Genomic DNA, 20,984 nt, shown 5'->3' on the forward strand with positions numbered 1-20,984 from the left:
CTGTAAGAGTGCCATCCAGCACCTGCAGCGGGGTTTGCCTCCACTGGAACTCTCTGGAACTCTACTTGGTCTTTGTGGCCGGAGCGCCCCTCCTGTCCCTGTGGAGGCTGCGGATAGAAGGGGTGACTGGGGCTCTGCACGGGCCCCGTGCACCATGGGGCTGGCTCTGACCCTGCCACCGGCCCCCAGCATTCTCTACGCTGACATTGTGGGCTTCACACGGCTGGCCAGCGACTGCTCCCCCAAGGAGCTGGTGGTGATGCTGAACGAGCTCTTCGGGAAGTTTGACCAGATCGCCAAGGTGAGCCTGCCAAGGGGCCGTGCTGCCCCCCACCTCTCCTGGGGGGCAAGGCAGGAACTGCTCCCGTGGGGTCCCCGGCGTCCTGTGCCCAGCGCTGTGCAGGGGTGGGTGCTAGAGGCCTGGGCAGAATTGTAGCCTTCAGTCAGCAAAAGCTTTTGAGCAGTAGAAGGTGGAGGTTGAGTGGTGGCTGAGGTGGCTGAATCCTGTCCCCCAGAACGTGAGGCCTGTGGGGAGACAGGGTCCACAGCAGGGGTGCACAGAGGCTCAGGAGCTCAGATGGGGGCTCCGGAAGGCTGCCTGGAAGAGGAGGCACCATCCTCACTGCACTAGGCCACAGCCTTGGCCTCACCTGGGAGCCTGGGGGTACTGTGGGGTACCAGGCCTACCCAAATCTGCCTCCAACAGTGTCCCAGGTGGGTGGTGTGGGTGTTAAAGTTTGAGAGACCCCAAAAGAGACCTGAGGAGGAGAAGGAGCAGTGTCCAGGGCAGAGGGAAAAGTGTACGCAAAGCGGCTCAGTGTGGAGGGGACAAAGTCACAGGGTTAGACCTGCAAGGACCTGAGGGCTGAGGTGAGGAGTGAGACTTGACTTAGGCCCCTGGAGAGCCTGGCTGGTGCTAAGTGGGGGAGGCCATTGGGCAAAGGGTCTCCAGGATACAGCTGGTGGGAGAGAGGTCGAGACTAGACAGGCTGAACAGGGATCTCGCTGTGTTGTCTGTGTGAGCAGCACCCAGCCCCGGGCGGGGTGGGTGTCTAGGGGGAGGGGCCTCAGTCATTAATTTACATAATGGTCTCAAGTGCTGCCAAGTGGCAGCTCTGAGCTTGCATGGGGCCTTGGGCTTATCTGGAAGTTGTTCCGGGCCGACCTGTCCTGCGGTTTGCAGAGGGCTGCAGGGGCTGGGACTAGGGAGCGCCTAGCCCTGACTCAGGTGGTCAAGGCAGGCTTCCTGGAAGCAGTGGCTGCTAATGAGAGACCCAGATGTGAGCTGTAAGGTGGGGGCTCTCTATCCTGGCTGCCTGTGTGGATCACGTGGAAAGCTTAAAGCAGCCCCCTGTCCATGCGCGGGTGGCTTCATGTGCAGAGGACCAGTGGTCCGAACTTGGCGGGAGGCCAGGTCTGGCCCACTCGAGGAGGAAATTGCCATGGTCAGAGCTGTTTGGCCCTCGGAGGGACTGCTGTGTCAGGAGCAGGCTCCATCTCTGGGGATGAGCCGCCCGTCACAGGGATAACCAAATTATAGTTGGACGCCACTGGCCAATGGTGCCGTGGAAGACCGACTGTCCTGCGCTCTGTGACTCCCCGGGTGTTGTGGCCTGACTCCGAGGGCCTGTCTAGCCTGCAGCCTGCCTTTGAGACTCGAACCAGCAGATGGGAGTTCCCGGAGGCTGGGCCTTATGTGGGGCCGGGGACAGGGCCTCAGGCCACAGCTGGCCCTCTCCCTGCCACAGAGCCCAAGGACCTGCCACGTCCTCAGTTTGCGTCAGAGGTGGTAGGCCTGTCAGCGGCCAAGGAGCAGCCCAGGGGTGAGGCAGGGTGGGGCAGGTGGGGGTGCCTGGCAGGCGGTCTGAGGGCAGCAGGCTGGTGCCTGCCCTGGGGAGCAGCAGGAGCCCTGACCTGTGTCTGGGTGTGGCGCCCTCCCCTGACTTCCGGCTGCTTTCTAGGAAAGCCGCTTTCCTCATGTCCACTGGCCAGGTCATGTAGAGGTTAGTGTGGGCCAGATGGGGCCCTGCAGGACGCAGCTGGTCGGGGACTCAGGTGGGGTCGCTGGAGGGAAATATAGAAAGGGGACTTCTCAGAAAGGTGTGACAGGTACAGGGACCTGGATGCAGGGCTGTCACTCCCAGGTGTGGGAGGGAGCGGGCACTTAACCTGGAGACAGAGGAGACCTTGGCTCCAGGAAGGCAGCCAGCCCTTGGGACCGTGCAGGAGAGCGGAGGTGGCAGTGCCCCAGCCCCCGCCTCCCTCCCCACCAGCACCAGGGGCAAGGCTGCTTGCTGAGGCCCCCTTGAGGCCCGCATGGAGCCACCTGTTCGTGTCCCTGAGAATCCCACGCCCAGGGCCTTGGTGCCTGTGGCCACCTTTGCTGAGGGCTTATGGAGGGTCTCGTGGCCACCGCAGATGGGATGATCAGACAGCTGGTTGGGGCCTCCCCGCCCCCTGTGTGCATTTTCATATGTGATTCCGACCTCTCTCGCCCCCATCTTTCTGCTCTGCTCTTGGCCCACACCCCAAACCCTGCCGCCCCAAGCCTCATAGCCACCTCTCTGTCTTCCTCTCCCCGACTCGGTCCACTTCAGCCACACTGACTGCTGCGCGGCCGTGGCTTTCTGGCCCCAGGGCCTTTGCACGTGCCACTTCCTTCTCTCACCTGGAGCACTCTTCCTCTGGATACTGCTGTGGCTTGCTCCACTGGTTTTTTAGGTCTTTGCTCCGATGTCACCTTCTCTGAGAGGCATTCTCTGGCCTCCTGGGATCTTCCGCTCCCCTCCCTTCCCTGATTTCCCCCTCAGCCCTTACTGCCATTGGATGTATAAGATTTTGTCCAGTGTAGGATCCAGTCCTTCCCCCAGCGTGTGAACCCCACGGCTGCAGGGAGTTTTGTCTTTGTTCACTGCTGTGCCCCCATGCCTGGGCTGGGCCCTCAGTAGGTGCTCAAACATTGCAGGGATGAAACACAGGGAACGCCTCCTCCAGGGGCATTTGGGTGGCCGGCTGCCCTTAGGAACACTTGTTTTTGCCGCTGATGTTTGGCGTTCCTCCCGGAGAACCCCTCGAGCCCCCCATCCTTTCAGCAGGCCCAGGAGCAGCTCCTGGTGGCTGGTCCCCCAGGAGGGAGCCCCTGTCTGGGAAGCAGCCTGGCTGGGAAGCAGCCTGGCTGACCCGGGAGGGCGGAGGGGTGGCTGCCTGTGTGACCCCTGACCCCTGCTGACCTTGCCCCACAGGCCAACGAGTGCATGCGCATCAAGATCCTGGGCGACTGCTACTACTGCGTGTCCGGCCTGCCCGTGTCCCTGCCCACGCACGCCCGCAACTGCGTGAAGATGGGGCTGGACATGTGCGAGGCCATTAAGTAGGTACCGTGGGCGTGTCCGGGCCACTGGGCCTGTCCCTGCAACGGCGCCTCCCGGGGCACAGTGGGGAGTGCGTTGTCTCCATTTGTCGGATGAGGAGACTGAGGCGCGGGGTGCCGGGGGCTCGCCTGGATGGCGTAGCTGTTTTGTGCCCCGCCCTCTGCGACTCCTTGTCTGGGAGCGTGAGTGAGGACGGCAGCGAGGCTTCCCTCCAAGGAGGGTCGCAGCACAGCAGGAGGTGCTGGCAGACACAGGAACCCACCCCAGGCTGCCTGCTTCCTGCTCTCGTTGAAGACCCTGGAGTCCGGGGGAGCCCCCCAGCCTCCTGGGCCTGCCTCCCACCAGCCTCCACACCCCTCAAGGGTCTCTGGGGCTCCTACAGCTCCACCCACCTGTCCTCAGTCAGCCCCCCCACGCCCAGAATGTGTGGCCGTTGTGCGGGTCCCCTTCTGCTCCCTCTGCCTTTGGCCCTGGCAGGTGTGTCCATCCCAGCCCTGTCCGTGGACACGTGGCCCCAGCTGCTCCCGGATCGTCTTTCTTTTCTCAAAGGGACCCAGAGGCCTGCTCCTGCTGGGAGTGCCCTGTGCCCTGGGGAAGGTCGCACTTGGGCTTCTTGTCCTGAGTGATGCTAACGCCTGACCCTCAGAGCCCCCATGCCTGGAGAAGGCCCCCAAAGGCTGGCCCCTGCGATCTTGGTGTCTGGGGCTTTGAGGGGCCCCCAGCAGTCTTCTGGAACCCAGGTGGGGCCGCCGGGCTGGGGAACACCTGGGGGTAGCTATTTAGGGCCTTTGACCTGAGCCATTGAGACTAATGACACTTGGAATTTCCTCCTTTTCCAGCCTTCAATCTTGGGGTGACCACATCCCTTTGCACACTCCCAGACACAGGGTGCTGAGCTCCCTTCCAGGAGGCAGCCCCATGGGGCTAAGAGCATCCTTACACCCTCCCCTACCACCTCACTCTGCCCCGCCCTGCGCTGGGACCTCGAGCCTGCCCTGGGGTTCAGGGCCCCATGAGCAGCCCCGGCTGGGCTGAGGTGACCCCACTTCCCCCTCAGGCAGGTGCGGGAGGCCACAGGCGTGGACATCAGCATGCGCGTGGGCATCCACTCGGGGAACGTGCTGTGTGGTGTCATCGGGCTGCGCAAGTGGCAATATGACGTGTGGTCCCATGACGTGTCCCTCGCCAACCGGATGGAGGCGGCTGGAGTCCCGGGGTGAGGCTGGCCAACGGCCGTGGGGTCAGAGGCCAGCATCCGACTACTCTGGACGGGGGGTGGGTGGGTCAGGGTGGGGTCAGAGGTAGAAGCAGTGACCTCACGGTGGGGGGAGCTGGCCTGGGCTCGGGCTGCTGGCTGCTTCGGGCTCCGCTGCTCCGTCTGACCTGCGTTTCCCCAGCCGGGTGCACATCACGGAGGCGACGCTGAGCCACCTGGACAAGGCGTACGAGGTGGAGGACGGGCACGGGCAGCAGCGGGACCCCTACCTGAAAGAGATGAACATCCGCACCTACCTGGTCATCGACCCCCGGGTACGAGGGCTCGGATGCAGTGGGCTGTGGCACACCCATGGGGAGGGCCCTGAGGGGAGAGTGGGGCAGAGGCCTGCCTGCGGCGGGGGTGAGCTCCCCGTCACCACGTACAATGCCAACTTCCTGGGGCCTCAGTGTTCATCCACTGGGAAATGGGCGGAGCCTGCTGGTCTGAGCAAAGCCCTCACTGCCGTCGGGCACGTCCTAAAAACCCTGGAAGGACGTCCCCATGAGTTCATCTTCCACGTGGTTGTCACTCCTCTCCCAGTTTTCCAGAGACATATTTTAAAAACACACTCTGAGACTCAGGAAAGCAGGGAATGGCCCCGGGGCCCCGGGCCCCCGTGTGTCCTGGGCTCCGACTGGTGGCATGGGCCTGCTCGGTCGATGCCCCCGCTTTCATCAGCGCCCCGTGGTGGCAGAGGCCCTGGGGCTGCTCCCAGCCCGCCCCGTGTCCGCCCCGGGAGGCCAGCATGTCCTGGAGCTGCTGGTGAATCATCCTTGGGGCTCGCTCAAGAATGTCGGCCGCGCAGGCTCTTTGAGTTCCCTCTCCCTCCAGCTTTGGCCTTGGCCATCCTCAGGGCTGGCCTGCCTGCCTGCCTCCCCCAGCCCCTGTCCCCCTTCCCTAGCCCCCGCCCCCACCCCGAGGACCACCAAGTGCTCAGTGAGAGCGTCTCCTGTAGGGTGTAACTGGGCGCTTATATTGCTTCTGGCACGCTGCCTCCCACCCCATCTTGTGGAATCTTCTTCATTCTTGTAGTTAAAATGCAAAGAAGCCCGTGCATGGTGGAGAGTTTTCTGTGGGCCTTGTCCTCGGCCAGCGTGTCTCCCTAAAGGGGGTCTGTGATTTCTTGAGTTCCTGCCCCGGGGAGGTCTGATCAGAGGGGGACAGACAGGTCCCCATAGACAGGTGACCTGCACCCACCTCAGGGCAGGTGGGCACTGTGGGCGCAGTGCGTTCTGGGGCCCTTGGAAGCTCACAATGGCTGGCTCCCACGCCGCTGCCCCAGGCCAGGCAGACAGGCCCCTCTCGGGAGGCTAGAAGTTTTCCAGGGAAGTTGTGCTGTGGCTGCATGAGAGTTTGTGGGTGTAGGTGTCGGTGGGGACCCGAGACGACGGGGACTCCTGGAGGGCAGTAATGTCAGGGGTAAGGGGGACTCCAGAGGGCCCAAGCTTGCTCCTGGCAGCCTTGGGGTCTTTCTCGTCATCCCCTTTTTCAGTCCTGCCCAGCCCCCCAGCCAGGGAGGGTCCAAGGTGTGGTGCTCTTCGGGACTGGGACCCCGGCAGAGGAGGCAGAGCTGGGCCCTCATTCAGGGCCTGGCTAAGCCACCACACCCCTGGCAGGGCCACGGCAGACACATGGCAAGTGATGGACCTGTGCTGTGGTTTGGGGGCCGCACAAGTGGGAATGGCTAAAATGGTGCCCCAGAGGGTGAGGGGTGGCCCCTTGGTGGGGCATCTCGCTTTCTCTCTGGGTTGCAGCCAGCACCCCGTGCCCTCCTAGCTGGTCCCCACAGAAGGACATGTGCCGGCCACATGCAGGAGGGCAGGACCAGATGCCTGTTTCTTCCTGGCGCCCATCTCCCTGGGGTGCCTTCATGGGAAGGGGCACCCCAAGCACAGTGTCTGGTTCCCAGGAGGGCAAGTGGGGCCTTAGGGCTTAGGACCTGCCCCTGCATCTGTCCCTGGGGAGGAGGAGGCACAGGTGTGTGACCCGTCTACTCCTGGAGTGTGGAGGGCTGGTCTCTAAGTTGGGCACACCCCTCCAGCCCAGCCAAGGCGTGGACTGGGCTTCAGCCAGGCCCCTGTGACTGCAGACCCAGGCGGAGCAGCTGGTCGGCCGCACGCTCTGGGCTGCGTTGCGGGTTGGGGCCGGGAGGCCAGGGGTGGGACAGACCCTGTCTGTGTTTGCTCGCAGAGCCAGCAGCCGCCCCCGCCCAGCCAACACCTCCCCAAGCCCAAGGGGGACGCCGCCCTGAAGATGCGGGCGTCCCTGCGTATGACCCGCTACCTTGAGTCCTGGGGTGCTGCACGGCCCTTTGCCCACCTCAACCATCGAGAGAGCGTGAGCAGCAGCGAGACCCCTGTTCCCAACAGCCGGAGGCTCAAGGTAGGGCCCATCCCCCCAGGGAGCTGGGCACCAGATGCCCTATGAAGGGACTGGCAGGGTCTTCCTAGCTGGTCTCACCGTCCCCACCTGTGCGATGAATCAGGCTTCTGCCCTCCCTTCCTCCCCGTGGCGTGCAGGTGTGTGGGCAGTGCCCCAGGGTGGCTGGGATGTCTCTGCCCCCTCAGTCCCCAGAGGAGCTCAGCTTTGGTTCAGGCTGTCCGCAGCCAGGATGTCCCTGCTGCCCTGCCTGGGTGTCTGAGGGAGCAGATCTGGACCTGAGATGGACTCTCGGCCCCGCGCCCCGGAGAGTAATGGTCTCTTCCCCTCCCTTCCAGGCCATCCCCCTGCGGCGCCACCGGGCCCCTGACAGGTAGGTGTGTGGTCCCCTCCTCAGTCAATATGGGGCCTGCCTTTCTGGCCAAGTCCTGTCCCAGCCACCTTCTCCAGGCCGGCTTCCCTGACTACCTCCTGGCAACAAGGGTAGCTCTGGGAGGCCCGGCCCTGACCACGGAGCTTGCCATGGCTCGGGTCAGAGTGTTCTAGAAACCAGGACTGCACAATGATTGAGCGCCTGCTGTGTGCCCGCCTGACGGCAGAGCCGGTCAGAGGGGTTGGTGTGAGAGAGGCCTCGGAGGGGGAGGGGGGCCTGCGCTAGCCCTCTGCGGGCCTCAGTGGCTCCTGCCAGTCCCTCCACCATCCTGCACGAGGCTCCACTCCGCTGCCCCTGCGCAAGCGGGCGCGGGGCCCTGGGGCAATGCCTTTGGGTGTCTGATTCCAGAAGCGCGTCCCCCAAGGGGCGGTCGGAGGGCGACTCAGATGACGACGAGATGCTGTCGGCCATCGAGGGGCTCAGCTCCACAAGGTGAGGGGCCTCTGCTTGCCCTGCCCCCCACCAAGAAAGGGCCCCCCCATGTGGCCAGGCCCCTCCAGTGACCCAGCTCCAGTCATTTCTCCTCCCTGGTGCTGCCTCCTGACGGTGGGGTCCTCCCACCCACACCTGCCACCCTACAGGCCCTGCTGCTCCAAGTCCGACGACTTCCACACCTTTGGGTCCATCTTCCTGGAGAAGGGCTTCGAGCGAGAGGTGAGGGCCCTGGGTGGTCCCAGGGAGGGGGCTCCAAGGCCGGGGCGGCACAGGGTGCAGGCCGTGGGCAGCTGCACCCCCAGATATGTTCAGGGAGGTGGTGGGGAGTCGCTCCAGCTGGCTGATGGGGGAGGGGACAGAGGCTCAACCTGTGGTCTCGCCCCTGTACCCCATGTGCCCCCACTTACTCCCTTCAAGCGCCACCAGGGAAAGCCCTCCACTCAGTACTAGCCTGGCGGTCCAGCTGCTACAGCAGCCGGCTTTTGTACTGTCGGTGGCCAGTGGCCTGGTCCGCTGAGCGCCTGCTGGGTTCGGGCACCGTCCCCCGTGTCATGTGTCACGTTGGTTGACTCTTTGCCTGCCGGCCAGGGCGGGCACTGCCATGCAGCTCATACACTCCTGGAGGTTTCCAGGTGTCTTGGTCTCGGGGGTGGCCCGTCTGAGAGGACGGGCAAGCCCGTGTGGTGCTCCAGTGCCAGGACCTTTCTCCTGCCTTGGCCTCCAGGATTGGGGGCCTCCTCTAGCTGGGGCTGCCTGGGTTGGGGGTTTCCCGGGCGTGAGGCCTGGGCTGTGGAACCTGGGCGGGCAGCAGGCTCTCGGAGTTGGGCTTGCTCATTTGCACCAGGGAGCTTTGTGAGCTGAGGCCGTGTGATGGAGCCTTGTGTCTGTGGGGTGGGGGCGCAGCGCAGGCAGCATGGGGTCTCTGCCTGACAGCCCGGGGCTCCGCCCAGGCTTACTCCTCCGTCTGGGGTGAGGGCAGACCCCCTACCCGCCCGAAGTCACAGCCAGCCCTGGAGCCCAGGTTTGGTTCCCGGCTGCAGACTTGGGCCCTGGGCTTTTCAGGGACCTTGGAAATCAAGGGGGAGACCTGGGCAGGGTAGGGGAGGGGAAGGTGTGGCCTCTGAAGACACAATAGGAACAGGTTGTCCTTTGGTGATGATGGGACATCATCACCTGCGGAGCAGGGAGGGTGTGAGGGATTTTTAAGGAGGTTAACTTGAGCCACCTGCCTCCTGAGAAGTGAGGGGTCAGGCAGTGGCCCTGCAGGTGGGGCCCTCTGGGGTCCTAGCGACCGCTCACGGTCTCTGTCGCCCCCAGTACCGCCTGGCGCCCATCCCCCGGGTCCGCCACTACTTCGCCTGTGCTGGCCTCATCTTCCTCTGCATCCTGCTGGTCCACATCCTGCTGATGCCCAGGTGGGTCTGGGGAGGGCAGGGCGGTGAAGCCCGACGGGGGCAGGCAGGCAGGAGGGGGCCGCTGTGACTCACCCAGCCACCCCAGTCCCAGTACGGGAGCAGCACAGCGCCCGCCCCCCCCCCCCCCCCCCGGCCTGCAGTCTCCAGCACTCAGGTTTCGCTTTAGTGGAATGTGTTTGCCCCCAGAGCCGCAGGCCCCCCAACTCCCAGAAGCCTCTCTTCTTCGAAGTCCCCTGTTGCCCGTATGGCCTGTAGGCATTTCGGTGTGTGACCTCTGCCTCAGCTGTCTGCCCTGCCCTCCTCGCTCTCTCAGCTGGGGGTAACTGAGGCTCACAGTGGGGGGGTTGCACCCCACTGGGACGCATGTTTCTGCCCTCAGGCCCACGGTGGGGACGGGATGGGGTGTGTGCTCACAGGGAGGGGGGAATCCAGCCACTTGGCTCCCGAAGGGAGGGGAGGCCATGGGCCCACCAGCACTGTGGTTTATTTAGGGTGGGCTTCCCAAAGACGTAACGGGGGGCACGTTTATGTGGTGCCAGACCTGAGTCTCGTTTCTTACACGCGTGGCCCAGGAAGGGGGACGTGAGGCTGATCTTGTTTTGGCCAGGCCTGTGGGCTGTTTGCTGGGTGGTTGGGCCTGATTGCAAAGGGCCCCTTGGCTGAGGAGCGGACAGCAGTTTGAGAGGGGTGGGAGGTGACCGTGCACCTGGGACCTGGGGCTCCGGGAGGCTTGGCCCTGCGGATGATCCCCAGAGCTTAGGCTGTCCCCTCCTCTCCAGGACGGCAGCCCTGGGGGTGTCCTTTGGGCTGGTGGCCTGCGTGCTGGGGCTGGTGCTGGGCCTGTGCTTTGCCGACGAGTTCTTGGTGAGTGGGAGGCCCTGGGCGGAGCATCTACTTGGGCCCCGCGGGTGCTGGGCTGTGGAGGGGTGAGCCGCTGTTCCTGGACCCTCCCTCGTGGGCTGTGCCCACCTGAGCCCCTCCTGTCTCGGGGACTGTCACCGAGCGCTCCAGATGCTGCTGAGCATTCTGCTCCCCTCCCCCCGCCTGCTCATGGCCCCCAGATCGGGCTGCCCCTCCTGTCTGTGCCCCCCGTCCTGGGCTGGAGCCAGCTGACAGGGCCCTGTGGTCCCACAGAGGTACTGCCCAGCCTCTGCCCAGTGGGGAACACTCCGGGCCATCTCCGAGAGGGTGGAGACCCACCCACTGCTGCGCTTGTCCTTGGCCACCCTGACCATCGGCAGCCTGCTCACCGTCGCCATCATCAACCTGGTGGGTCCCGGGCGGGTGAAGACCCCTGTGCCCACCTCCTGGTGGAGTGAGCCAGACCTGGCCCTGGGGGCCTCTCAACCCGAGACCCCCAGAATCTTGTTGCCTAAATGCCACAGGTGGGGTGACCCCCTCCAGGGCCCCGAGGCCGGGCCGGGGAGGTTCGGTGGCCGGTGAGAGCTTGTGGCCCCACAGAGGTCCTGAAGCGTGTGCCCTCGACACCCCCCCCCTTCCTCCCCGGCCCTCTGAGGATGCCCTGTCCTCTCGGAAACCAGGAGCCATCCTGGGCACAAGCTGGGGGGACGCAGGGCCCCTGCCTCGGCCATGATCGTGTGCTCTGTGCTGCAGACTGTTCCCGCCGGTCCCCCCAGGCCCCGCCTCTAGAGCCAGAGTCTGCCCACACACGCGAGACTGACCAGCTCGCTCAGGGGCCCCTACCCGGCTGTGGCAGCCCTGAGCTCAGGGCCGTGCCCGCGTGTCTGTCCTGGACACCCTTCTCTGCCCAGCCCTCCCCACGCTAGAGTGATGGCTGCTGTGGGGAGTTGGGAGCCCAGGGGCTCTGGGCCAGCTTAGAGCCGGGCCTGGCAGACACGCCGGGCCCTGTGCAGCCCCGCGGGTCCTGACCCCCTGTCATGGGACCTGTCTCCTCTGCAGCCACTGCCGCCTTCCCTGGCCCTGGGGCTGCCGGCGGGGAACGAGACGAGCCCGAGGGCCCTGGGCAGTGGGGACCGGACCCCGTGTGAGCTCCTCCCGGTGAGTGCGCCAGCGCTGGGTGCCCAGGCTGTCGGGGAGCTGGGTCCAGCCTCTCCGGGACAGGCGGGGCCCACAGGGGCTGTGTTGGGGGCCACCGGGGTCTGGCGCTGGCGCACCGGTCCAGGGCATGCGAGTGGGAGCCCGCACACTGGCGTGAGCGCCCTGACCCTCAGGCTCCGGGAGGCTGTCAGGGTCTCCGTTTCGATGACTCAGAAGCGGCTATGAGAGGTTGCCACCGGTCACGGGGCTGGGGCTGGGACTGGGCCCCAGACAGGCTGACACCACAAGTTCCCCAGCAGCAGCATGAAGGCTGTGGAACTTCAGGGGGACGGCAGCAAATTTTGAGCTGCTCTCTAAAGGGCTGAAAGGTTATGGATGGGGGGAGGCGGGGCAGGGCAGTGAGGAAAAGCAAGGCGTGCAGTGGGAGCAGGTTCTAGCTGTTGGGTGGGGGGTGGCCAGCAGCAGGTCCGAGCTGGCGGGAGGAGGGTGCTAGGGGCAGTGGGGAGCCACACGTGACCAGGGGCTGGAGTGCAGCGGGGGCAGGGAGGGGCTCCGGGGAGGGCGGGGTCGTGGCAGAACTCATGGCGGGGAGGCTGTGCCCGCCACTCCCTGCCCTTTGTCACCTCTGCACACCTGGGCATTTTAGTACATCGGTTTCCTTTAAACAAGTTCGCTCGCCCGAAGTGGAAGTTAAATTGCAGTAAAAACGACACAGTGGCAGGAAGTGTGGGATCCCGTCGCCTGCTCGGCACCCAGCAGGGAGGTCGAGGGGACACTGTCTCTCCAGAGCCCCGAGCTGTGGAGGCTGGCCCGGGAGGCGCGTCTCCGAGGTGAGAGACGGGAGGTGACCCACACCCCATCTCCCCAGTATTATACCTGCAGCTGCATCCTGGCCTTTGTTGCCTGCTCTGTCTTTCTGCGCATGAGCCTGGAGCTGAAAGTGGTGCTGCTGACGGTGGCCTTGGTGGCCTACTTGGTGCTCTTCAACGTCTCGCAGTGGAGCTGCTGCGGCCTCGGCCTGGACAACCTCAGCAAGACCAACGTCACCCTCAGGTGGGGCCCCAGCCGCTCACTGCAGGACCCTGGTCCCCCACCGCCATGACTGGGGCCCACGGTAGCACCTGTCTCCCAGGAAGGGCTGGTGTGCGAACTGTTTGGGGACTCTGGGCCCCTCCTAGAGGGAGGGGCCTGGCTCCTCTCGAACTAAAAGGCTGGCACGTGGGGCCCCAGACCTCGGGGTCTGCCTGGCACCTGCTAACTCCTGCCAGTCTGCAGCTGCCCAGGCACCGTGCCCCCCCCATGCCCCTGCCCTGGCCCCTCACTGCTGCTGCGTTGCCTGGGGGCTCTCCCTTCAGAGGAGCTGGTCCTCACTGTGCAGGTGTGAGCTCAGCTTCCCCACCTCCCAGCCCACCTCCACCCTCCACCTCTTTTCTCTGAAGTTCTTTCTCATCTTGTTTACCGTCTGCACCACGAGTGCTGGGGGCAGACCACTGAGGGCAGACGGCCAGTCTCTGTGGCTCTCCCCTGGGTGCACGCAGCCCCCGCCACGTGTGGGGCCTGGGAATGACTCCTGCCCTCCCCCTTCACACCAACAGCTCCCCAGCCTGTGCGTGCAGGGACCTGAAGACCACAATCGGCTTCTACCTGGTTCTCTTCTACGCCACCCTCATCATGCTCTCCCGACAGGTGAGACCCGGGAGCGCACGCCCACTCCCTCGCTCTGCTGAGCTGACCTGCCGTCCTTGTGGGGAGGGGACGGGGGGGGGGGGGGGGGCTATGGGGCCAGGACACGGCTGTCCCACCACCTGCAGATCGACTACTACTGCCGCCTGGACTGCCTGTGGAAGAAGAAGTTCAAGAAGGAGCGCGAGGAGTTTGAGACCATGGAGAGCGTGAACCGCCTCCTCCTGGAGAACGTCCTGCCAGCGCACGTGGCCGCCCACTTCATCGGGGACAAGCTGAATGAGGTGTGGTGTCGGGCTGGGCCACCTGAGGGTGGGGGGAACAGCACAGAGAACTTTCCGAGGGTGTTGGCCTCACCAGTGTGCCCCGGGGACCGTGCAAACTGGCAGCTGGAGGGACATGGGCTGGGGAGTCGGGGGCCCGGGTGAATGGGACGCCCCCCGCCCCCTGGGCCTCAGGTTTTGTGCCTGGAAGCTGGGGCCCAGGCACGTGCCGGGTGGGATGGAGCAGGGCTCCAGTGTGGGGCCAGTGTCCGTAATTCGGGCCACCCATGAGGAAGGCGTGTGTCTCCGCCAGTCCTCAGCCACTGTGTCGCAGAGAACCCATCTGCTGATTGCTGCCTTCCACCTGGGTGTCCCCAAGCCCGCTCTGCAGACCCAGGGTGTGTTAGAGCAAAAGACCAGCCTGAGCCTGAACCGCCCCTTCCAGCTGACTCGGTGCCTCTTTAAAGCCCCCACCCCATAGAAGGGACCTCCTGGGCAGCTGGGCTGAGGACCACCGCCTGGCCCTCCCTGGTAGCCCGGGAAGCGAGGCCAGGTGGGCCCCCTGAGGCCGGTTTCTCCCCCCGCCCCCCGCAGGACTGGTACCATCAGTCCTATGACTGCGTCTGTGTCATGTTCGCCTCCGTGCCGGAGTTCAAAGTGTTCTACACGGAGTGTGACGTCAACAAGGAGGGGCTGGAGTGCCTGCGCCTGCTCAACGAGATCATCGCCGACTTCGACGAGGTGCGGCCCAGCCGGCCTGCACCCCGATGGACAACATGCCCCCGCTCCTGGTGGCTTTGTCCTTGTTCGTTCAAGTTGTAGGTCTCTCTGCGACAGGTGGCTGCGTGAGGGTAGCTGTGGGTCCTTGTAGAGCAGTCATTCCCAACTAAGCCCATGCAGCCGACAGTTCTGAGCATGTTGCTGCAGAGCTGGCCACTCGGTCCTTAGCAAAAGCCAGAGGAGAGCGGAAGGGACTGGAAGACAGGCAGCCAGGGCAACGGACGGGAGGAGCAGGGAGGGCTCCCACAGCAGCAGGAACCTGGGGCAGGCCTGCCTCTGCGGTTGTCATGGCCCTGCCCTCTGTCTCACAGCTGCTGTTGAAGCCCAAGTTCAGCAGCGTGGAGAAGATCAAGACCATTGGCAGCACCTACATGGCAGCTGCCGGGCTCAGCGGCCCCTCCGGGCAGGAGAACCAGGTATGCAGCCAATCTGGGGGCCTGGAGTCCCAGCCTGCCAAGGTGAAACCCAACAGTCCCCAGACCTGTCACTTCAATGGGGGCCCCTCCCAGGCCCTGACCTGTGAGGGGGGATCAGCAGTGTGGGCGCAAGTCCGGGGCCCTCCTCCGCAAGAGCCTCTGGCCGCCAACGGCCTTTCCTGTGGGCCAGCAGGATGGAAAGGCAGGTCAGGGTGCTCTGAGCGTCCACCTAACCCGGTTGAGGCAGGAAGACGGGCTGTGACCCGCCGTGGCCCCACGGACAGCGCTCTGTCCCGCAGGACCTGGAGCGGCAGCGCGCCCACATTGGCATCATGGTGGAGTTCAGCATCGCCCTGATGAGCAAGCTGGACGGCATCAACAGGCACTCCTTCAACTCCTTCCGCCTGCGCGTTGGTGAGGTCCAGGGCGGGCTGTCTCGGGCCTGCTCGGTGCGCCCAGCTGTCTCCCTTGAAAGGTTCTAGAGCCCGTTCTGATTAGTTTTAGTAGTAATACATTCCTACAGACAGTGGGAGCCCCCAGGGGACCTTCAACCACACTGAGGGCTGCGTTAGCCAAGCCGTCCCCCTTGGCTGATGGGCCCTAGGGCCGTGTTCTTCGTTAGGAAACGAGCAGACGCTAGAGCAGGGGACGCCGCCCAGGCTTGGGCGGTGCCGCCAGGTCTGTGAAGCACACACTCTGCTCGGCTCAGGAGGCCACCCCCTCCTTCCTCCAGTTCCGTTGGTGCTTTCTGCGGTGGGTGGGGGGCACAGACTCCCCCTGGGGCGGCAGCCTGAGGCACAGCCTCGGGGACCTGAGCGCTGCGAACACCACTCTAGGAATCAACCACGGGCCTGTGATCGCCGGCGTGATCGGGGCACGGAAGCCGCAGTATGACATCTGGGGCAACACGGTCAACGTGGCCAGCAGGATGGAGAGCACGGGCGAGCTCGGGAAGATCCAGGTAGACACCCAGCTGGGGATGCGAGGCCGAGGACAGGACTTCCCGGAGGGGAGGGCACCTGGGCCTCGGGCTGCTGCGAGCCCAGCCATGAGTCCTCGAGGGGAACCAGACCTGTGCTGCCCACGGGCCAGTTTCCACCCGCCCCTCCCCCACAGGTGTTCTTCCAGCTTCTCAAGACTTCGGTTTCTTTCCAGGTGACAGAAGAGACGTGCACCATTCTCCAGGGACTCGGTTACTCTTGCGAATGCCGAGGACTGATTAACGTCAAAGGCAAAGGGGAGCTGAGGACTTACTTTGTCTGCACAGACACCACCAAGTTCCAAGGGCCCGGGCCGAATTGAGGGCCAGGGTAGGGCCAGATATGCTGGAGGCCGACGATCTTCCCAAAAGCAAGCCGACGGGAGGACTCAGCCCCACGCCGGTCATGGCCTTCCACGGCCTTGGCCACCACTACCTCCTGACAGAGAGCTGTGTGTGGCTCCCTTGCATTTGCACAAGAGGACTTCTTAGACACGTGTGCCCGCCCCCAGCTCGAGGGGACCACAGAGCCTTCTGACACACAGCCAGCCAGACCCTCTGAGCTGCTCGCTCTGGGAACGAGGCCTCTAGCATGGCGGGACGAGGCTCACTCGAGTTCCATGTCCTCCTCCAGATCCTGCCTGCACACACCCTCTCATGGCCAGGGAGCTGCTCGAGTGCCCCATTTTCTAGGTGCAGGAGGACTATGAAAGGGTGTGTGGGGTTGGCTGGGGACGCCTTCCGCCCCCAGCGGACCAGCTGCGGGGTCCTGCATTTCTGACCTGGGCACGCTGGTAAATAGCTGGCGAGGGGGCTGCAGACCCGTGAAGGGCTTCAGACAGAGGAGGAAGCACAGCGGACACCCATACTGCCTGCCATCTCTGCCATGCGTTTTGTTTTAAATGGATACACCCTTAATGGAAGCCTCATCCTTTTTAATGACTTCTTGGAGGCTAGACAGTTGCCTCCCCTGCAGCGTGTTATCTGCCTTTTTAATTGCCGGGAGGAAGCAGGCCACTGCCCTGTGTTCAGCTCTGTGGGATGCGGCATGGCCCTCAGGCCGATCAGACCACTTTTAGTCCAGCATCTTGAGGTCAGGTTTAATGAGCAGAAAACCTGGACCTCAGGGCCAAGTAGCTTCTCAGCCCCCCTCTCACCACCCAGGCACTTCCGAGCCATGCCCGCAGGCTTCCCTGCGTCCCACCTCCATGCTAGACGGGAAGGGAAGGGGCCCGGGGCGCTGGGACGCCATCCTGTCCTTTAGTCCAGCACCGACCCTGGGGAGCTCCAGACCGCGAGCTCATGCTCAGTGAGGGCACGTGGAGAGGCCCCCACCTGGGAAGCCAGCCCTCTCGGATGCTGAGGCCTTGTTCTGACCGAGGGAATCGAGGCAGCTGCAAAAAGCCAGGTTTGTGAGCTTCAGCTCTTAATCCGAAGAAGTCAGACTAGGTTCCAAGGTGAGAACCAACCAACCTGCCCAATCCTTTTTCTGAAGGGACCCTTGCCTCATGAGCAGAGTAGCCCAGGTGCCCTCACACAGGTGACCGTCACCGTACGGCTGGGTTCACAGTCTGAAGTCACCCTCGCACCCCCTGGCATCACAAATGCACATGGGCTGCTTCAGGAGCTGGTGCAGGGTCGCAGGCAGGGTGGCTCGGCATGGAGGGCTGCCTGGGGCCGAGTACAGTGTGCGGAGCCAGGGTTGGCAGCCTGGGCCGGGACTTGCCGTGGGGCTTGTCCTGGGCCTCGCAGGGCCGTCGGTGGGCTAGGGAGGAGCCGAGGTGGCGCACGTATGGGAAGGTACAAGTGATGGCAAGGACCTGCTGTGTACAGAGACTTCAGGGCAGAAGTGCCAGTACGGGAAAGCCGGCGCCTCCGACACTGCCTGAAGGGCTGGCTTCAGGTGAGCCCGTGCTGACGTCCAGACCCCGAAAAGCCAGCGGTGAGCGGGGCTCCCCAGAAGGCCTCTGGCCAGCAGGGTGCAGATGCGCTCCAGAGTGCTGGGCCTGCTCCTACTCTTGCAATGTCCGTTACTTTTTTCTTTTCAGCAACAGCAATCCCGGTTGGGAGTTTAGAGAATTGGTTGCCGTTAATGTATCTTTATTTCCAATTAAAGCACTGCGTTCATGTAAGATTTTAAGTTTTCAATGTTCAGATCGAGTATGTAACTGACCATAAAAGTTACTTGCAGTTATTTCTTATAAACGTTTTCTAATTGCCAAGACATTGCTTCATGTGCCACTTTGTTCTGTGGACGACAGGCCAAGTATCTTTTTCTAACACTGGCCTTCTCTATGGGTCAAGGACTTGCTTAAAAGTCTCCACGAAGGTGGCCTCACTGACTCCAGTGAGAAATCCCCCGGAAGTTCCTGGGGTTATTTAAGAAAACTTCCAAATGGACAAGGAGGCCTTAACCACAGCAGACGTGCGTCTGTGACAGGTGAATGTGCAGAAATACGCTTTGAGAACGTACATGCGAGTAGCAGGGGCTATGCTGTGTACTGAGTATTTATACATCTGTAGCGTTCGTCTTAAAACATTGTTTCATTTTTATAAAGCACCAGTGTTTCTACTTGGTTTAGCTTTTCATGTATTAAATCACCAGCACGGAAAACCCGAATGTCTTGACTTTAAATGCTCTCTTGGCCTCAGGATCTTAGCCCAGCGAAAGCGGACCCGAAGTCCAAGGGCCAATACTGCCCAGTCATCTCGGGGTCAGGGGGAGTAAGGGCACTGCTGGCCGCCGCCCACCCCCGAAGCGCAGCCCTCCCCACAGGGCCATGTTTGAGTAACATCAGACTCGACCCGGGAGGTCAGGAGTGATTTGGTCTTGTTAACGGGGACTGTGGTGTGTGCGGGACTGAGAGGCTCCCTGCTGTACCTCTGAGCTGCTCTCCCATGTTGTCAGGAAAGGTCAAAGGGTAATTTAGCTGCTATGCATCATACAGCTTATAGTCCCAGGTTCAGCCTGGTTACCCAACAGAAGTCTAGTCTCTGGAACATTAAAGTTAATTGTTCCGAAGTTTAATTAAAAACACAATTTACAAATATTCAGTATCTTGTGAAAAGCACTTCCAAGGTGAGGATGAAAAAATATGTACATAATATATAATCAAATACCAGTTAGCTTCCACTCACGTCGGGCCCACACTCAGCAACAGCAGGCTTTTTAGCTGCTTCAAGATCTGAAAGAAAAAAATGCTTCCTTCGGCGCCTTGTCCTTCAGGTGCACAAAGGGCCGTGAAGGGAGGGGCAGCGCTGATGGCCCCCCTCACTGGGGCAGGTGAGGGCGGCGTGCATTTTTAGGGGCTCACTGGGCGCTCTCTGTAACTGTGTGAGACCTTGAGTTCTGTGGATGAAAAGGGACGGGAACCGAGTCGTTCACGCGTGACCGACATGCAGCGGTGGGACCTGTCACGGGCCATGCGGGCGAGAAGACCGCCGTTCCCGACACGGCCGGGCACGCACCTTCTGTCAGGTCCACCAGGCTGCCTCCCACGGCGGGGCAGGGGACGGAGACGCCCATGGCCTTCCGAACCCCGTACGTGCTCACGACATCGCCTGGTGTCACCTGCCGGGCAAGTTCTTTAAGGTTACTGGTCACCTGTTCAGCTGGAAGAAAAAGATGAAAATGGAAACAGTTCTCGGTGCTGAAATGCAGCTACTTCAGGAAACAAGGGCACAGATGCTAAGGCTGCAGTGTCCACTGTCTCCACTTGGTGACCCTCTGCAGCAGGTCACTGCCAGCATCCCTCCCCCAGAGGGGCCGCCTACCGAGATGCATTTCCCTGTAGGAAGGGCCCAGGAGGCAGATGGTGTTAGGGGGAGGCCTGGTGCTCAAGCGCTCGTTCTGGGCTTCCTGGAGCTCCCGGAGCAGCCTGGTGGTCTCGTCCAGCTTCCTTTGGAACACCTCGGCTTCTGGGGCGACACAAGACAAGGGCACACTGAAGCAAGCACCCCTGCTGCCCCGTCCGCAGTGGCCCACGCTCAAGGGCTTCGGGACGCACCGGTTAGTCTCCTTTCCTCCCATGAGCCCACCACCACATATGTGCCTTGCTGTCCCTGAAGCCTGCCAATGGTTCTGTGAGTCTGTTTGGTGGGGACGGTGGGCCCCGACTGCCATGTCAGGGGGTGCTCCTTTCAAGCCCTCCAGAGACACTCACCTTCAGAGTCAAAAACTTCAGCTGGAGCACCAAAGCTGGCTACCGCTTCCAGTGCCGCGAGCCTGTCCTGGCAGCCAGCGTCTAGCCGCCCTGCCGGCTCCACCTCTGCAACCTGCTTTGAAGAGAGGAGGAGGGGTGGCTGGAGCTTGCTGAGCCCAACAGTGCTAGCCTGAGAACTGAGTAAGATGGCTTGTGTTCATAGGCCCTGTCACTCCACGCATTTACTTTGCAGTTATAATTTAATGCCTATAAAATGTCTTTCCAGAACACTTGAAAAATGCCATTCCCAAAGCCTGGCAAAAAAGTGTCCATGAATCCACCGTGCTCAGTAAGGTGATGGTGTGTCCTGTACAAGCTGCATCATTTGCCTTCACATGCCAGCAACTCTGCATGTAGAAGTGACAGCAGCCTGGGACTGCCGTCACTGCGACCAGGCCTGTCTCGCGGGCCCACAGCTCCCGTCGGCCCATCTGGCCACAGGCACTCCCGCAGATCTTGCGTACGACTCTCCCCGGGTTTCCTCCACGCCCCAGAGACGGGCTGTCAGTGTTGTGTGGGGAAATGAAATCCAAGAAAGGGTGGAATTTTAATTTTGGAATCGTAAGATGGTTCCCGTAACTTCAACGCTGCTTTTTAGGAACAGCTCAACCCAGATAATCAGTGACCAAAAGCCAGTGGTGTCCGCTAGACACCGGCTCCGTGCTCCAGCACACAACCCGAGCGCTCCGTTCCTCTGCCAGCACACGGGCTGCGGCGTGCGGCGGTGCGATGCTGCCAGCAACCCCGGCCTGCCACCTGGCCCCCTGCCCTTCCAGCCTTGTTACTCTGTCCCCAGCCCCCCTCCCTCCGAACATCTCTTTCACTCTTGCCCGGCACCCAGCATGTGACCTTCCGGGAAGGACGTGGTTCTGTCACCACCACCTACACCCGCACCCGTCTCCACTAGCTCGCACGTCTTCAGGTGTTCTGTGCCCTCAGCTAAAGGGCTTCCTTAGGTCTCAGATTCTCCGTGTCCCTGTTTTCCCACTCAACTCCCTGAGGCGTCTCCCTTCTGTCCCCACCAGGTTACTGATAGCCCCGAGGTTACAAGTGACAGGTGCCAGTCTTCTCTTCGTACCTTAACTATGGGCCTGCCCAAGGCTCTGTCCTCTCCTCGCCCCCATGTTCCCCCGGACAGCCCCTCCCACGCCAGAAACCAGGGGTGCTCCCCTCCACACTGCGGACACGAGCCAGTACCACTATGCTCAGCGCCAGGCCCTGCTACGCTCAGTTCTGAGTCGTCCTCTCCACCACGCAGCTTCAGTCTCTTCCTTTACATCGCTTGTGCTCAGACAAGCCCCACAGCTCCTCACTGGCCCCTCCCTCCAGCCCTCTCTGACACTTACCACGG

General features: G+C 62.6%; 2 protein-coding genes across 8 annotated transcripts in view; one reads left to right on the forward strand and one right to left on the reverse strand.

Annotated features, from left to right (window-relative positions):
- ADCY7 (adenylate cyclase 7) overlaps positions 1 to 18,051 on the forward strand; it is a 46,833-nt gene extending 28,782 nt beyond the window's left edge. For 6 of the 7 annotated variants that reach the window (XM_045188411.2, XM_045188412.2, XM_024551556.4 and 3 more), the window contains exons 7-26: positions 190 to 301; positions 3,243 to 3,370; positions 4,429 to 4,587; positions 4,769 to 4,901; positions 6,820 to 7,011; positions 7,347 to 7,381; positions 7,790 to 7,873; positions 8,023 to 8,095; positions 9,194 to 9,291; positions 10,071 to 10,155; positions 10,426 to 10,560; positions 11,212 to 11,310; positions 12,179 to 12,363; positions 12,906 to 12,996; positions 13,122 to 13,277; positions 13,851 to 13,997; positions 14,348 to 14,452; positions 14,752 to 14,866; positions 15,289 to 15,413; positions 15,608 to 18,051. In XM_045188411.2, the coding sequence (XP_045044346.1) occupies positions 190 to 301; positions 3,243 to 3,370; positions 4,429 to 4,587; positions 4,769 to 4,901; positions 6,820 to 7,011; positions 7,347 to 7,381; positions 7,790 to 7,873; positions 8,023 to 8,095; positions 9,194 to 9,291; positions 10,071 to 10,155; positions 10,426 to 10,560; positions 11,212 to 11,310; positions 12,179 to 12,363; positions 12,906 to 12,996; positions 13,122 to 13,277; positions 13,851 to 13,997; positions 14,348 to 14,452; positions 14,752 to 14,866; positions 15,289 to 15,413; positions 15,608 to 15,754 (2,404 nt within the window). In that variant the 3' untranslated portion in view covers positions 15,755 to 18,051. Of the gene's footprint in view, positions 1 to 189; positions 302 to 3,242; positions 3,371 to 4,428; positions 4,588 to 4,768; positions 4,902 to 6,819; positions 7,012 to 7,346; positions 7,382 to 7,789; positions 7,874 to 8,022; positions 8,096 to 9,193; positions 9,292 to 10,070; positions 10,156 to 10,425; positions 10,561 to 11,211; positions 11,311 to 12,178; positions 12,364 to 12,905; positions 12,997 to 13,121; positions 13,278 to 13,850; positions 14,075 to 14,347; positions 14,453 to 14,751; positions 14,867 to 15,288; positions 15,414 to 15,607 lie in introns of those variants that run through there. The other variant, XR_011650676.1, reaches the window with a different exon arrangement.
- A 388-nt stretch (positions 18,052 to 18,439) lies between these two features.
- Positions 18,440 to 20,984, reverse strand: part of BRD7 (bromodomain containing 7) — a 35,003-nt gene continuing 32,458 nt past the window's right edge. Inside the window, exons 14-17 of the mRNA XM_053914868.2 lie at positions 19,595 to 19,706; positions 19,206 to 19,349; positions 18,900 to 19,043; positions 18,440 to 18,616 (exon numbers count right to left, since the gene is read on the reverse strand). Coding sequence (XP_053770843.1) covers positions 18,555 to 18,616; positions 18,900 to 19,043; positions 19,206 to 19,349; positions 19,595 to 19,706 — 462 coding nt within the window. The 3' untranslated portion in view covers positions 18,440 to 18,554. The remainder of the gene's footprint in view (positions 18,617 to 18,899; positions 19,044 to 19,205; positions 19,350 to 19,594; positions 19,707 to 20,984) is intronic.

Source organism: Desmodus rotundus, chromosome 12 (genome assembly GCF_022682495.2).
Source record: "Desmodus rotundus isolate HL8 chromosome 12, HLdesRot8A.1, whole genome shotgun sequence".
In the NCBI taxonomy this organism is placed as follows: domain Eukaryota; kingdom Metazoa; phylum Chordata; class Mammalia; order Chiroptera; family Phyllostomidae; genus Desmodus; species Desmodus rotundus.